The sequence below is a fragment of the Podarcis liolepis genome (assembly GCF_965112155.1).
Source record: "Podarcis liolepis genome assembly, chromosome: 5".
Classification (NCBI taxonomy): domain Eukaryota; kingdom Metazoa; phylum Chordata; class Lepidosauria; order Squamata; family Lacertidae; genus Podarcis; species Podarcis liolepis.
Window position 1 is genome coordinate 13,818,947 of NC_139556.1, and position 16,778 is coordinate 13,835,724.

General features: G+C 42.4%; 2 protein-coding genes across 7 annotated transcripts in view; one reads left to right on the forward strand and one right to left on the reverse strand.

Annotated features, from left to right (window-relative positions):
- ZFAND4 (zinc finger AN1-type containing 4) overlaps window positions 1-11,141 on the forward strand; it is a 26,072-nt gene extending 14,931 nt beyond the window's left edge. For 2 of the 6 annotated variants that reach the window (XM_083502200.1, XM_083502201.1), the window contains exons 6-10: window positions 619-766; window positions 1,708-2,862; window positions 7,256-7,307; window positions 7,777-7,891; window positions 10,778-11,141. In XM_083502200.1, the coding sequence (XP_083358326.1) occupies window positions 619-766; window positions 1,708-2,862; window positions 7,256-7,307; window positions 7,777-7,891; window positions 10,778-10,913 (1,606 nt within the window). In that variant the 3' untranslated portion in view covers window positions 10,914-11,141. Of the gene's footprint in view, window positions 1-618; window positions 767-1,707; window positions 2,863-7,255; window positions 7,308-7,773; window positions 7,892-10,777 lie in introns of all 6 variants that reach the window. The other 4 variants (XM_083502196.1, XM_083502197.1, XM_083502198.1 and 1 more) reach the window with 3 other exon arrangements.
- The window catches only part of CFAP99 (cilia and flagella associated protein 99), a 38,006-nt gene continuing 31,427 nt past the window's right edge, over window positions 10,200-16,778 (reverse strand). Inside the window, exon 16 of the mRNA XM_083502202.1 lies at window positions 10,200-14,541. Coding sequence (XP_083358328.1) covers window positions 14,383-14,541 — 159 coding nt within the window. The 3' untranslated portion in view covers window positions 10,200-14,382. The remainder of the gene's footprint in view (window positions 14,542-16,778) is intronic.

Here is a 16,778-nt window from a genome sequence, read left to right on the forward strand (position 1 = left end):
AGACTCCAGGAAAAGAGGCTTGGCAGGTGAAGGAGGGAGAAAGCAAGCACAGGCACCAGTTCTAAAAATTATAATAACCAGGTGGGATGGAAGCAGTTCAGGTAGCCTTGATGGAGTGATGATAGAGGAAGGGTCAAAGGCTGTTTCAGAAGAGGCAATGGAATAGCCCTGGTTTTCTTCTCTCCCTCTGCATTGCAGCCTGATGGGCCACCAGTGACACATGTTCCTGATGAGGTCAAATTTGCTGTGGTAACACACATCCATATTGCGTTAACTGCAATGCATTCTGCTTGGGCCTACCATTGAAGACTCTTCAGAAACTTTACTTGGTCCAGGATCCAAGCGCATTAATGTTGGCCAGTGCTTGCGCATGAGATCATGTTATATTGATCTTAAAACAGCTGCCCTGGTATGTCACTAAGCACAATTCAGAGTGTCAGGGCTTACCTTCAAAGCCATAAATGTATCCAGGGTACCACCTCTTCCCATATTATCCTGCTTAATTTTGAAAGCTTTTGACAACTCTCTCCCCCCCCCCATTGCTTTGAATGTTTGGCATCTATATTTACAACTTAAATACCTAATATTAAATGTAAATTTGCACTCTCTCCTTGCCAGTGGTGGTTCTGTTTATAATTTGTATGCGGATGATGAAGATGAAACAGAGGCATCTCCTTCTGGTGAACAGATTATTGAGAATTCTATTACGATGAATAAAATGAAGCTTCTTAGAGCAAAGATGGAGAACATGAATCTGAGTAAAAAGGTGAAGGCACAGATTCTTCTAGCCCATACAGAACTGTATGCATATTCATTTCTTTTGAAGAGTTAGCTGACTGCCTTAACCTTTAGGGACTACAAGTATTCATCACAGAACTGTTAGAGGGAATTATTGCTTTGTTGGCCTTAAAGCGAGGAAACATATAGAAATAAGGGTGCTTTTATTGGACCAAAACTTCAGTAAGGGAGAGACAAAAACATCCTGATCTGCCTGTAGCAGTTTTTTATTTCAATAGCAGACATTGTTCCAACAAAAGATAATACTTTACTATATAATATGCCCAGAATATATGTGTGTCCCACTTCTTACAAAGATGTATTTTTAGTATAAGGTACAGTTGTACCTCGGAAGTTGAACAGAATCCGTTCCGGAAGTCCCTTCGACTTCCGAAACGTTTGACTTCCAAAGCGTGGCTTCTATTTGCTACAGGAAACCCCTGCAGCCAATCGGAAGCCCCATCAGACGTTCGGCTTTCAAAAGAACGTTAAAAAACCAGAACATTCACTTCCAGTTTTCAATCATTCGGGAGCCGGAATGTTCAACTCCCAAGGCGTTAGAGAGCCGAGGTACGACTGTATATAGTAAACAACTTCTAAATGAGAATCTGTTTTTATATTTAATAAATGCAAAGCGGTGTTATTTAGTGTATCTGATTCCCCCCCAATATTCTCATTATTTATTAGAAAAGAATTAGTTATTAACATTGCCGTCTATGCAGACTTATAGTTTTGAACTTTTATTAATCTGGACACTGAGCAACATTTAAATTCACTTAATTTCTTAACTGGCCATGCTTGGAAAGGTATGCAGTTAAAGAAAGTGAGAAGAGGCTACTTTTAAATTTGAAAAGTCATCTCGGAATTTTTGTGGATCTTGTAATGCAGAAAAAGTAATAATAACCACGTCTCCTTTTTCTTTTTTCACAGCCTAAAAAAATGATTAACGTGAACCCCCACCCTCCATTGGCTCCTCGCCCATCTAGTGGCTCAGTCACAGCTGCTCACCAGAGATTTTTGCGAGCGCTCCGCCGTATGGGACAACCGTGCCTACCTCCTAGGAATTCAAATACCTCAGACTTTTCTCAAAATGCACTTTCGTTTTTACCATCTGCTGGCAGAAGGATGCCATCCACTAGTAATGACTTTGTGAAGGAAAATGACAGGTGGGAGACCGCTCCACAGTCACTTAGCAGCCTTAGGCTGCCCCCTAAAATTCCACGCATGGAAAAAGAAGATTCAAAGCTTCCTCCAAACAGCGTGGTTCTTCCGGTCCCTGCTCCACTTAGGCACCCTGGGAGAAATATAGATAACAGTTTGGCAACAAATGAAGCTGGTCCTTTCTTATATCCAAATCTCACCAATGTAAAGCTGTATGCTGCAGAAGAAAAGGCTATACCAAACTCTGACACTTTTGCCTTGTTAGCTGAACCATGCAGTGATTTATATGGAATAGGAAAAGTCAACACGGAGCTCCATTTATCCGAGGGGGATGAGGACTCTGCTTCTGCCGATCTTCCAAACAAGACCATTACAAAACTCCTGACCCCTGCAGCAGCAGCAGCAGATACTAGTATTCTTAATTCTTGCGAACTAAGTCCCCAGAAGAACACACAGTTGTCGCCTCTTCACTGCTCCGCACAGATGACACGTTACAGTCCTCGGAAACCTCCAGCTCAGTCCAAGTTTTTCGAGGTTGGTAACTTGAGGCCCGCTGCCTCGCCAAATGTTCTGCGATCCTTGGAGTTGCACAATTTAGCCGACTCCTCATACCCAAGGACTTCCAAATTCCACGGCATAGGTTTAGACTCGCCCGGCAAAAGACCCGACCTCCTTTCTAAAATGGAGGCACGGGAAGTCACAGAAGTAGCGGTCAAGGCATCCAAAGATCCTGTTGTCTCTGTAAATAATGTGGGGTTCCTAAGTTCGCTGGCCCGGAGCGCAAACAGAGATGCTTCGCAGAATTCCGGTGCGACAAGCAGGTTTCGGACTTCTGGTATTGCGCGGACTACAAACCTCCAACATTTTCAAGGAGAAAGCTACAACATGGCCGCTCCCCACAATGAAATGCCCGGATACTTCCTAGTAAGTACATAAGCTTTCTAAATAGATGAGATTCCTCTTTGTGTTCCTTAGAAGGCTTGATTGGTGTTTGTTTCTGTTAAGAGTCACAAAGCTGATTGCAGCTGGAATTGAGAACTAGATGTGGGTGTTCAGTACTGTTTGTATCAGTATTTCTTAGGCATGTTGGGCTTGTTCATGGTGCCTTTGACCACCTCTTCAAGCAGTAAGCCCAACCCAATAGCCTTGCACTGCCAGTGGAAAACTACCTTTCAGGTAGGTATCAGCCATACTTTTCAGAAGCCTAGGACTTCATAATTTTGGCATTTAATTTCTATCCTGGTGATAAATTCCATTCATTAATTTTCTTGTGACTTCCAGTTTGATCATCCAAAAAGCTTTTGCTTAATCTTCCTATCTGTCTATCCAGTTTCACACTTTGCTGCATTAGCTAAGCCATATGCGGTTCTTTGTTGTTGTTGTTTAGTCGTGTCCGACTCTTTGTGACCCCATGGACCAGAGCATGCCAAGCACTCCTGTCTTCCACTGCCTCCCACAGTTTGGTCAAACTCATGCTGGTAGTTTCGAGAATACTATCCAACCAACTCGTCTTCTGTCGTTCCCTTATCCTTGTGCCCTCCATCTTTCCCAACATCAGGGTCTTTTCCAGGGAGTCTTCTCTTCTCATGAGGTGGCCAAAGTTTTGGAGCCTCAGCTTCAGGATCTGTCCTTCCAGTGAGCACTCAGGGCTGATTTCCTTAAGAATGGATACGTTTGATCTTCTTGCAGTCCATGGGACTCTCAAGAGTCTCCTCCAGCACCATAATTCTTCGGCGATCAGCCTTCTTTATGGTCCAACTCTCACTTCCATACATCACTACTGGGAAAACCATAGCTTTAACTATACGGACCTTTGTTGGCAAGGTGATGTCTCTGCTTTTTAAGATGCTGTCTAGGTTTGTCATTGCTTTCCTCCCAAGAAGCAGGCGTCTTTTAATTTCGTGGCTGCTGTCACCATCTGCAATGATCATGGAGCCCAAGAAAGTAAAATCTCTCACTGCCTCCATTTCTTCCCCTTCTATTTGCCAGGAGGTGATGGGACCAGTGGCCATGATCTTCGGTGTTTTGATGTTGAGCTTCAAATCATATTTTGCGCTCTCCTCTAAGGCATGTTAATAGTTCACTGCTGTCTACATCCAAATTATGAATAATATAGAAGGGAACTGTTATTTTGATGCACTGTGGCCCACTAGAGACCTTCAAGTCTCGCCTATCAACATGTTCAGTGAAACCAGGAGCATGAATTAATCTGCATTTGCTTATGCAAATTGCACATGGGAATTTTACTGAAAGGCGATATAAAACACCCATCTTCAGTACATCAGCCTTATTCAGATATTTCACACTCCAGTAAGCAAATTGTACAAGGGAGAGTGTGGAACTGTAACCACTGACTCTTGAGTTGCCAACCAAGCATTGGGATATATCTGCAAAAAGTAAGACACGGAAACGCCCCTAGGCTCTCCCTGTGATTAGAAATCTCCCCTTCCCCAAATGCTTATTGTACTGGGAGCGTTGATGGCTGAATATGACTCTTGAGTTCTTGGGCTTTTGCTTTGATTCAAGTTGCTCAGCTTTTGACGCCAACCATATCAAGGTCAACACAAAAACGACAAAAATTGTACATAAAAGTCTCATTCGCTTTAGGTTCTTACTGAGATACTGTGTTTTTACGTTTCTTCCCTGGTTTGGGCTGGTGATGGGAATATTGCCTGGCAATGTTTGGGGGGCAGGGGAAGGACGGGAAAGTGCTTGCTGTACTTTGTTAGGCCGTTGCAGCAAAAACTTCAAAAAGTCTTGTAACGCCTTAAAGGTTGACAGACTCTGGGGTTGTGGGCTCATCTCACTCTATAGGCCGGGAGCCAGCGCTGTCCGCAGACACATCCGGGTCACGTGGCCAGCGTGACAAAGCTGCTCTGATGAGCCAGAGCCGCACACGGAAACGCCGTTTACCTTCCCGCTAGTAAGCGGTCCCTATTTATCTACTTGCACCCGGGGGTGCTTTTGAAATGCTAGGTTGGCAGGCGCTGGGACCAAGCAACAGGAGCGCACCCCGCCGTGGGGATTCGAACCGCCGACCATGTGATCGGCAAGTCCTAGGCGCTGAGGTTTAACCCACAGCGCCACCCGCGTCCCTTTGTAACGCCTTAAGAACTGACAAAACTTTTCTGGTTCAAGTTTCATGGATTTACTTCATCGTTAGTGGTTGTAAGCAGATCAGAGGGATGTGAAATGCAGAGAAGTACAAACAGTGATATAATTATGTTATTATAGTGATATAGTTATGTTATTAACAGTCCATTAACCAAAAGTTGTAAGTGCAGAAAACGCGCTGATAAAAATTATTCCAGCAGTTGTTTACCTCTAAGTGAATATAATGATTTGTTGAGCATGAAACCGATATTTTGCAGCCCTGCTCCCTTTCCGCACCTTACCTACATAAGTTCACCTTGTTTAACAAGCAGCACAATTTGCCTGGTGAAGGATAAGGCTCCCATAGCATCACTAGCAGAAGAGAGGAGATTGTTCTGTGTATCTTGGTGCCCAAATAAAGCAGGGGATAATGGGAGATAACAGGTGCCTGGGGGGGAAGGGGAAAAATGCTGCTTACTGGTGTTGTCCTCCCCAGTCACTTCCTCGTTCCCTAAGTTCTTTGTGGAGGAAACGAGGAATGATTTCTTTCTCTTTCATGCTAGGATTTTGTAGACAGTAGTAGCAGCAGATGTATGGAATGCTGTCTATGACATGTGTAACAGTTTAACACCCTTAATTCTTCTAAATCTTGCAAACATATACTGCAAAGCATTTTTCCACACTATAGTTAATTGATGTCTGGTTTTAATCATTTTTATATGGTTTAATGTAACTTCTGTCATAAACTGCTTTGATGTATTTTATGAAATAGTGGTATGTGAATATTTAGATAAATAAAATTCTTCCTGAACTAAAATAGTCAGGGCGTCATCACCCTCATCTTTCTCTTTAAAGTTTGACATTAAACCCTGAACAAGTTGCTGTCATTAAAAATTGTGGGGGGGGGGGTTGCATTCTTTCCACCCCCACTTCATTAATTGGAACATGAGAGCTGCTAACATGTTCTTTAGTGTTCGTGGAGATTTAAAAAGCCAACAGGCATTTGAAGGGCCTATTGAGTCATTTACATATCCCAACAAAAAAATATTGTACAATACTAAACAATTTCTACATACAATACCCAACAATAATAATAATTACACAATATTGGAAAGAAATTTCAGTTTTGTACTATTTATTTTAAGTAGTTAGCACCTAGGCTTGGATCCTAGGTTCCAATGAAAAGAGCTTTGCTTATAGCATTTTTTGTTGGTTCCGCCTATGCCTTATGAATATGGTATAAACAAAATCCAAAAAAATGTGGAGAATGTGTGGTTCCGTATTCATATTTTGATGTTAGGTTTTAGTCTAGATTTAGTGTGATTCAACCATATGGCAAGGCAGTAGCAAATAATGATTGGCCACAAGGGCTAGCCATAATTTGTGAAACCCTGCTACAAATCCATTGCCTTTTTTTGTTTTTACAAACCAAATGGCTTTTGGCTGCCAAGAGGACCAGAAAATCTGCTCTGATATGCACACGGTTTCTCTCGTGCTCTCAAATGACTGAAGTCACTGGGACCACCTAGGAGCGGGGAGTCCTACAACAGCTTTTGTTACTGAAAACAATGAGATATTATTCCGCATTTCAGCATTTTAATGAAAACATTACACCACCACAGAAAACAACTTACATGTTTCATCTTTTTCTTGTTGCATTGAATATCATTCTGAGTTTCTGTTAAACTTCAAAAAATCTGGAGTAAGCCCTGCTTGACTTCCTTATACAGAAATATATGTATAAATATATTTTCATACATAGCAGTTCTTTTCAAAATAGGTTCTCATTAAACAGTGTTCGGCATATGGGTTTTCCCAGTGAAATGTTTGGTGTGTCTGGGGTTCTAACAATTTATTGTATGAAATTTCACATCAGCAAAAAAATGTAAGTTGAAGAGGTATATACCAATACTATGGTAACTTGTTCGTTTTTCATATTTGTATCTGGTGTGTCTTCTGGCTGTATTTGCTTTTAACTCATGTTGTGAACCACTTTGGGTCCTACCCTGGGAGAAAGGTGGGATAGCAAATGCAATATTTTATCCACCTCCCATCGTGTCTTTTCAAGCAAAAACTAATCTGTGCTTATGTATTTGGTTCAAATTCATCAACTGGTTCTTGAATTGCTATGGCATAATGCAATTATCTTGATTTAGTGCTCGTTTCCCAACCCAGCGTTTTTTTCACCTAATCCACTAATACAAAAAAACCTCTCTCTTTTTAGTCTCCTGGACTTGGATTGAATGGAAGTATTGTGGCTGCAGGAAAAAGAATAGGTGAGTAATAAATCCATATAGCTGTTATCAGCTAGAAAGTGCTTGTCTCATTTGAAACTGAACTAGGATCTAAGAGGGAGTATCCAACCTCTCTTTTCTATAGACAGCAGTTCTGGAACCAAAACTCTTCAAAGGTAATCATTCTAAATAAAAAAAGTAGTTCTTTTGGGCAGCATAGATCTCACATAACTAAAACCACTTAGTTTTCTATATAGCGTGTATTGCGCTAACAAAAATATGTGCAGTATTTAATTATTATTAAAACACATTAATCAAACAACATGTGTCAGGCTAGCATGTTTACTGCTGCCAAAGTTTGCATTATGTAATTTTGGGGGCGTAGAAAAGTCACTTGAAACAAGAAACTGTTTTTCACCTGTGAAGCAAGGTTTTCCGTGTGTGCTGTTTCTCTTACACCATTTCTCTGAGAGCACATATAAATTGAGAACGTTTTGCTTTTGGAAAGCAGGTGATGCAACTCATCTCCCACCTGTGAATGGTTCAGTTCAGCCTAAAAAGAAAATGACAAAGCACTGTTTCTTCTGCGGAAAGAAAACTGGATTAGCTACTAGCTATGAATGTAGGTAGGTTGAGTTTGCACCTGGAATGTGTTTGTCTCCAAACGAAAGCTTGTTGCCATACTTTGTCACTTATTAATGGTTATTATTTCTTCATTGATAAAATGTGAAATTTCTTTTTTTAATATAATAATTTTTATTGATTTCCAATACAAATGTACCAAAATTCCATATCCAGATTTTCACAGAATATCTCTTTTTGGACTTCCTTCAGCTTCTCTGTTAATCATCCATATTTAATCTTTAGTTACGCATTCCCTAAGTTTTATATGTGAAATTTCTTGACGTAAATCTCCAAGGGATGAAGGGCTGTCCATTGTAAAATATCTCCAAATATTTTGCATCTCATTTAAAAGGGGTCACACCATGATCTTCCTTTTAAAGGTGGTAGAGAGTTGTGTGAATGGGATGGAGGGCACGCTTAGGCCCTGTGGAATCACAGAAATTTACCAGAGTTGCTGCTGGAAGTTGAAAGTTGCCGTGTCCAGGAGTTAGTCCTGGTCCTGCTGGGAGAAACCATAATGTATGCCCTACTGTTAAAATAATTGGATTCTTCTGCTCTCCCCTCCCCCATGACTAATTTCAGTGGGTTTACGCTGAATAAAACCACCCTCTTCTTCCAGATACAATAGAATCGTACAGTTGGAAGGAACTTCAGGGGTCATCTAGCCCAACCCCCTGCAATACAGGAATCTCAGCTAAGTCATACATGACAAAGGGAATTGCAAAATGTCTGCCAAATTGTGTTCAGGCACTAGTTCTTTATGGCTGCTCTAATCCAGTGGAATTGGCTGGCCAAGACAATTGCTGAAATGAGTTATTTCTTTCCTTACAAGCTGTTTGATAGACACTTCGAAGTGGTGGTTGTGGGGATTTTTGTGGCATTTTATAAAAGGACCCCGGCAGGGACACTATCGCCCTGTTTGAAGTTCATACCTGGAATCCATTAGCGTTCTTCTCACCGTTTGAACCAAGCAGTGACAGGTCAGACAAGTTCAAATGGCTTTGCAATGTTGTTAAGCTACAGCAGACACACGAGACAAAGCCACAAATACAAAGCTATTGGTTCTTAGACATCATGATCTCTGAATTTGCAAGCCAGAGTGACTCTCATTGACCCTGGTCTCCCCCCTCCTCTGCTCTTTCTTGTCTTGATTACTTGGTCCCACTCTAGGTAGTTTTTCCTCTGTCTCTGACCGTCACCTTTTTATCCCCTTTTTCTATCTCTCTCCAACTTCAGGTATTCCTTTTTGACTGACTCCCTACCTCTCGCCCTGCTGTTCCAGACAAGCTAAGCAAATACGATCGCCTCATTAGGTTCCTCATTTGCAAACATAAAACATTTGTCAGATTGTCACCTCCTGCTATCTTCTCAAGGCCTTCATAAACCTCAGTTCCACTGACTCTGCCCACTGTTCATCAGTATCAAAGTTCAGTACCTCCACTTGACTGGTCTGAACCCGGGTTATTAATCCGGTGTATGAGTGCTGCTGGGATGCGGGTGGCGCTGTGGGTTAAACCACAGAGCCTAGGACTTGTTGATCAGAAGGTCGGCGGTTCGAATCCCCACAACGGGGTGAGCTCCCGTTGCTCGGTCCCTGCTCCTGCCAACCTAGCAGTTTGAAAGCACATCAAAGTGCAAGTAGATAAATAGGTACCGCTCCAGCAGGAAGGTAAACGGCGTTTCCGTGTGCTGCTCTGGTTCGCCAGAAGCGGCTTAGTCATGCTGGCCACATGACCTGGATGCTGTACGCCGGCTCCCTCGGCCAATAAAGTGAGATGAGCACCACAACCCCAGAGTCGGCCACAACTGGACCTAATAGTCAAGGGTCCCTTTACCTTTACGAGTGCTGCTGCCTCAGATTAAGTTACTGTGCTCTTCCATCCTCAGAAGGGCTTTTGATAACAACAACAGAGGGTGGATTTTGCTAAGGGATTTGGGAGGTGGGCGGGAGGCAGTCTTCAGCAGTTTTCCCTGTAGATCCCAATGCCTCTCAGAAATTTGCTCCAGAAGGTCAGTGACCCTGGAGGACATTGTGAGGTGTAACAGAGCAGACTGCAAGAGAAATCAACCTTCCCCTTTCTATTTGTGGTTAGCATGGGCCTCCACAAGCAAGGATAGAACCCCCAGCATGATCCCATCCAGCTTATGGCATCTCTCTTCTCCACTCCTCTGTCGTGCTCTTCCTCCCAACGCCCCCTTTCCATCCAAAGCCAGTGTTCCTCCTCTAGTGCTATACTTTTAACCCTTTTAGGTTGGAATCTGATTCACAGTTTCCTGGGAGTGAGCCTCATTCAGCACAGTGGGACTTGGTTTTTCTCCAATTATATTTTATTGAGTTTCAACATTTTTAACATAACACAAGTTCGCCTTTTCTCATATTTTTGTTGACTTCCCACCCCTTTTCCCATGCAGTTGTTTTTATTCCCCTTCTGCTACAGCCTATCTTCCGTCTATCAAAACATAACTCAATTATTACAATCAAATTACTTCTGTTTCTTATACCTGAAATCCTGCTCACATGTTCATCATACTATATAATATTTAAGTAGTCTGAAAAAGCATCCATTCTTCCACAAAACACTCATCATTAGATTTTCTTAATTTTGCTGTTGATTTTGCCAGTTCTGCATAGTCCCAATATCTTCCTTATCCAACACAATGGGACTTTTTTTCCAGTGAGCATACAGTAGATTGTGCTGTACAAAGAATGCAGATCTCGCATCAAGAGTTAGTGATTTTGTCTCTCTGGTTTTACTAGCCTTCCTGTATTGCTCAACTCGTTTAGATGAGACCTTCAACCATCAAAAACGGCATTATTTTATTTCCGGGACAGTATCTGGACTATGAGATTTGTGGAAGATCTCTAACGCTTGCCTTTCTCTTTTCAGATGTGGAAACAACTTCTGTGCAACTCACCGCTATGCAGAGACTCACACATGTACTTATGACTACAAGAATGCAGGGCGGAGGTACTTGCAAGAGGCCAATCCTGTGGTCAGTGCACCAAAGCTTCCCAAAATCTGAGCATGATTTTATGGCATGCATCTGTCTGCCAGAGGAGCCTTATTACACAGAGAGAAGTAGCGGTGGTTTAGACTGCTTCTTTTGCCATGCTCCAAATCTAAAGATTGCCAACTAACAAAATCATATGAGGCTGCATAATACTGAAGAATAATGTGAACACTACTGTAGCTGACACCATTTATTCTTGAGTGAATCAAAAAATTTAAAAAAGTAGTTTTTGAAAATGTACATTCTGATTTAACTATTATTATATGTCTTGTGTTAAGTGTTTTGTATTTTCCAAATGCTCTTTCACTAGACAAGTCTTTTAAAAGATGCACTTTACTAAGTTTTAATATAAATTTTATAATGAGACTTGAGGAGGTTCTGTAATGAGGGTGTCATGTAATCTCTTCTATGTTCTACCTTGGGTTTTGTCCATTCTGGGGTTAAGTTATTTATCATATAAAGTTTCCCAGCACATCAAGCCTTACCCTTTCAGAGTTTAGAAAGTGCTCTATTGGCTGCACCAGGTTCCATTCAGATGGTCAGCCATACATACATTGTGTGATCCAGTCTCAAATAACATATCATGTTAATCCTGTTATTTCTTAGGAGGCAGTTCTTTCGTTTTCACATTTTTACAAAAAAGAAAGTTTACCTTGCCCTTAAATAGAAGAGATAACTTATTTTACCTTTTTGTAATTCCCTTTTTCAAAAGACTGGGTTTGTTAAAAATGTTGAGTGCTGTTACTAGGGGGGGCGGGGGGAATCTATTAAAATTAAATTTTCATGCAGTTATAAACATAGCAACTGACTTCTACTGTTTTACAGGCTGATGGCAAGTAGGAGCAATGATTAAGCTATGCCATTGTTTATCCCATTAAAACATATGAAAGCCGGCAGACTGCAGAGAGTGCTGTACTGCAAGGCAATTTCAAAGTATCCCAGCTAGGTTGCAGGTTCCGTCAGAATCTTCACTGCCATCCTCCTGACTCTTATGCCTTTTTCTGGCATTCCTCATTGAACATTTCTGGCTTTCTCAGAAATGTTGAATCCACATAGGAGTGGCACCAGCAGCCTTGATCTCCTTTCTACTTTCACAAAAATATGGAGGGGATTTTAGTGACTGTTAACACTGTCTTTTCTTCCTTTCCCCCCCTTCCTTTAGCAGAAACATAACTCTACTTTCGCCGAATTACCTGTCAGTTGCTGTAAGTTTTTACTTATCTGCGGTTGCATTTATTTCTGGAAATATATGTGCAGCTGGCAACGTGTGGGATTCCTAAGAGCATGAGGACTCTTCCTTTTTTGCCACTTTCAGGAGACCTGAAACATGGCTGCAATTTGGTGCAACAGGTCTACTCGGTACATTAAAGAACGTGAAATGATAGCGCACGCATTCATGACAGCACTTCTCCACCTTTCCCGAGTCAGCTTCAGCTCTTCTGCAGGCTGAGCTCAAGTTTTGTCCTGATAACTGAGCACACATCCACCCTTCTTTAGAAAATAGGCTGGTGGTGGGGGTGCACTGGGGGGCTTAAAAGGCAGCAGGCATAGCTCTCGCCTTTTGCAGCTAAGATGTTGCACTGTATTTCCCCCCAAGGCATTTGCAAGCTCAATTTGAATTTATTTATTATACTTTGATTCCACCACTTCTTTAAGGGGCTCAGGCTAATGTACAAAGTTCTCACAATCACCACCACCCGCCCTTTTCCTCATCAATCCTGTGAGGCAAGTTTTGCTGAGAAAGCGATTGGCCCAGGCTCCATAGCTAAATGAGATTTGAACCCTGGTCCTCCCATCTTCCAGTACATCAAGAAACTCGGTGCGATATACCACATCTGTGAAGATGCGGAAGAAATGGAAATGGCCAATGATTTAAAAAAAGAGTAAGATACTTCACCTACCTTGCCCATAGTTTTCCTTGAATTTTGCACACACCTTGGACCACAAAGACAATGGGAAACTGGGAGACAATAATCCTGCTAATATACTTTTGTCTTCCTCAGACTACCAGCCATTTGAAAAGCCCAAACTTGAAACATTATTTCAGAGGCTTGGAAAGTAGCCTTATGTGGCTAGTTGGCATCATCGTAAAACCACACATACAGGAGGATTTGTGAGCAAACGTGAAGCCTCTTTCAAGCATGGCAAACGTGGGCAGGAGCTGGGGGGGTGTGTGTGAAAAGTCTCCCCTATTGCTTGTGTTTCAGTGCAAACAATTTAAAGGCTAAGAAAACACATCTGTATCTTTTAAAATGGACACGCAGCTTCAGATACGACACCTGCTCAAACTTGGGCGGCTCCCAACAGATTGAAAACAGAATAAAACATCAAATATTTAAAACTTCCCTAAGCAGGGCTATATAGTTAATGCTATATCTATTGTTACTAGTTCCTGAAAGCTGAGGAAGGTTGGTGTAATCTGCATATTTGATGGGCATCCACTCAATTCCATCATGCAGGTCATTTACAAAGATGATGAACAATATTGGGCTCAGGACAGAAGCCTGTGGCACTCCACTTGTCACCTTTTTTGAGGATGACAAGGAACCATTGGTGAGCACACTCTGGGTTTGGTCAGTCAACCAGCTACAAACCCACCTCCCAGTAACTTCGTTTAAGCTGTGTATGTGTAATGCATTCCTTTGAATGCATTAACAGAGCTTATATGATCAAGAGGTCATAATGTAGGTTACCGTATTATTTTCTGCATTACAGAATCACCATTTATCAGGGATCAGGGGGTTAACTGGCAAAGGCAGGACCGAATGACTGGTTGGCACAGTGGACCCCGGTTACTTTTTGATGCATTGCACTGAAGCCTGGCAGAACAGCAAAGGGGGTGAATAAAAACAAGTTTAACTCCCACCAGCTCAAAACACCTGTTTTACGCCAAAGTCTGGTGTGCGTGTCTACTCAAATATAAATCCCATCATATTCAGGAGGGCTTCTCCCCAAGAATTATGTGTTACTGAGAGTTGGTAACTTTCCTTTTAGTGTCGGCAAGCCTAGAGATTGTCAAGCAGTGGAGGAGCGCAAGAGAATTCTTGCCAAATTTGTGGTCTGGGCACTGCCTTAGCAGAGCATTGTCAATTGCATGTGATGAGGAGGACATACTGAGCCAGACACGTTTTCACAATGTGGGTTATCTTTAATGGAACAAACCTCCCCACTGTGGACATGGAAATTTCCACCACTCTTGCTGGTCCGACACTGATGCTCCAATGGAGGTAATGACAAAAAGGGGCTGTGCTGGCTGGGACAGGAATAGGAGGCGGGGGTTGGGGAGGGAGTGCATTAGCCTTAGTGTATTAATTCTCTCTCCCATTGATATCAATGGGAGGGAAATCTTGTAATGGTAGGAAACAGCTGAAAAAGAATACTGAGATACTGTGAACCAAAACTAGCTCTTGGTGCTTACAGTATAAAAGACCTAGTAAACGTCTCATAAACAGAAATAAACGTAGAAATAGCTTTGTCTGACTTAAGAGCGCAATATACAAGCCTTGGTTCCAGTTCTCAAAGTCTCATTGGTCATCCTTTTCTGAGTCAATTCTCTTGCCATAAAACCATGTTGAAGCATCTTGAACTGCTGCTGTTGACTTTCTTCCAACTTCTTCCAGTGATCCTCACGCTGAGATTTCTGTGGAAGCAACACACAGAATATTCTAGTGCTGGGACAAAGGTGTTCAATAAGAGAAAAGCATTTTATGGTCTCGTCCACCACAAATGTAGATCAGAGGCGGTCCTATTAGAAGCAGAACCACACTCCCGTTGCCAGCATCAGTACAGCTTTCCTGGATACTGCTTGTGGGGAAGGGATCACTGTTTTTTCCCGGGAGCTCATGGTGGCATTCGTGATTCTCCTCCTCCACATTTAATGCCCGCAACAACCCTGTGAGGTAGAGGCAGTGGCTGGCCCAAGGTCACCCAATGAGCTTCATGGCCAGATAGGGATTTGCACCCTGGTCTCCCAGGTCATAGTCCGACATGCTAACTGCTATACCACACTGGCTATATGTTGGGAATAACAAACCTAGTAGAATGGAGAGAACCAGTGGGATATTTATTTCTACATGCAGCTTCTATTGGAAAGACAGACAAGGGTAGAGATGTCACATTTCAAAAAGTAAAAAGCAGGACACCCCGAAAGTTGAGGTTTTTTTCAGGAAGACCCCAAAATTGTTCAGCTTTTTTTCTAGAATAACCCCAAAGTTCTTGAGCTTTTTTTTTTTACGGAAACACCAAAAAAACCCACCGCCTTCCACAGATTCCCCCCCAGGAATCACTTCCGCCTTTGAGATCCCAGTAATGTCCAGGAGATCCCAGATGTATGCCAGGTGGTGGGTGTTGCTTAGAGGACACTGAGGCAAACAAGCTAGAAACCCCCAGAGGCAGACTGCTCCACAGAATTGTAAACTGCAATACCAGGCACCAAAAGGAAATTGGCACAGGTGACATGCTATCATCGTATCACCTCCTGACCAAAGATTTGAGATGGAGCATGAAAGTAAGGAGGCATCCCAAGAACTAAGTGTTGTAGTAACGCGACCACAATTACACCCTCACATAGATTGGGTAAATGCATGTTCTGGTCACAACAAAGAGGTAACATTTCTAAATATACCCTATTTTCCGCTCTATAAGATGCACCAGACCACAAGACGCACCTAGTTTTTGGAGGAGGAAAACAAGAAAAAAAATATTCTGAATCTTAGAAGCCAGAACAACAAGAGGGATCGCTGTGCAGCGAAAGCAGCGATCCCTCTTGCTGTTCTGGCTCCTGGGATAGCTGCGCAGCCTGCATTCGCTCCATAAGACGCACACACTTTTCCCCTTACTTTTTAGGAGGGAAAAAGTGAGTCTTCTAGAGCAAAAAAATACGGTAAATCGCAGTGCCTTACGAGAGTTGCTTATGGAGCTGATGAGAGGGGAGATGAAGGCCCTGAACTTAATCTTAAGGGGCACACAAAACCTGGCACAAGAACTAAGAGCTGTGGAACCAACTGGCAAGAATGAACACAGTGCTATCAAATTCAACATAACTGAACAATTGCGAAAATCAAAAATCACACAGTCCTATTTGACTTCAAAAGAGGAAGCTTCTCAAAAACGAGGAGACTGGGAAAAAGCAAGTTGAAAGGGGAAAGTCAAGAGAGTCAAATCTCCAGAACGTTTGGTGGTTATTCAAAACTACAATAAGAGAAGCTTCTGCAGATCAGGAAAGGTACTGGCAAGTCCAAGAGGTTGCTAGCAGAGTTGATGAACAGAGTCACGAAAGCTATCAGAGGCAGGAATGATTCTTTGAGGGGGAAAGATCGCCAAAACAATTCTTTAAACATTGGAAGCAGGAAAGTGGCTGGGGGATAGTTGGATCATTGGATAGCAAGGGAGTTAGAGGTGCGCTTAGGAGGAAAGGGAGACTGCAGAGAAACTGAATTATTTGCTTCTGTCTTCACTGCAGTATAGAGCAGACTGCTCAAGAAAAGGGTCTGAAAAACTCAGGCAAATAGTGGTGGCAAGACATGAATTTCTAAGCTGCACCGACAAAATCTAACAAATATCCATACCCAGATGGTAACCACTTGAGCTTTCTTAAAGAACTCAAGAAATTGCTAACCTTACAGGCCAGTTAGTTTAACATCTGTTCTGGAAAATATCATTAAAGATACAGTGGTACCCCGCAAGACGAACGCCTCGCGAGACGAAAAACTCGCAAAACGAAAGGTTTTTTCGTTTTCGAGTTGCCTCGCAAGACGAATTTCCCTATGGGCTTGCTTCGCAAAACGAAGCTTGCCCCGGGGACAGCGGATCTTCTCTTTGAAGCAAGGGGCCGCGGGGAGATAGCGATCTCCCTGCAGCCCCTTGCTGCAAAAGACC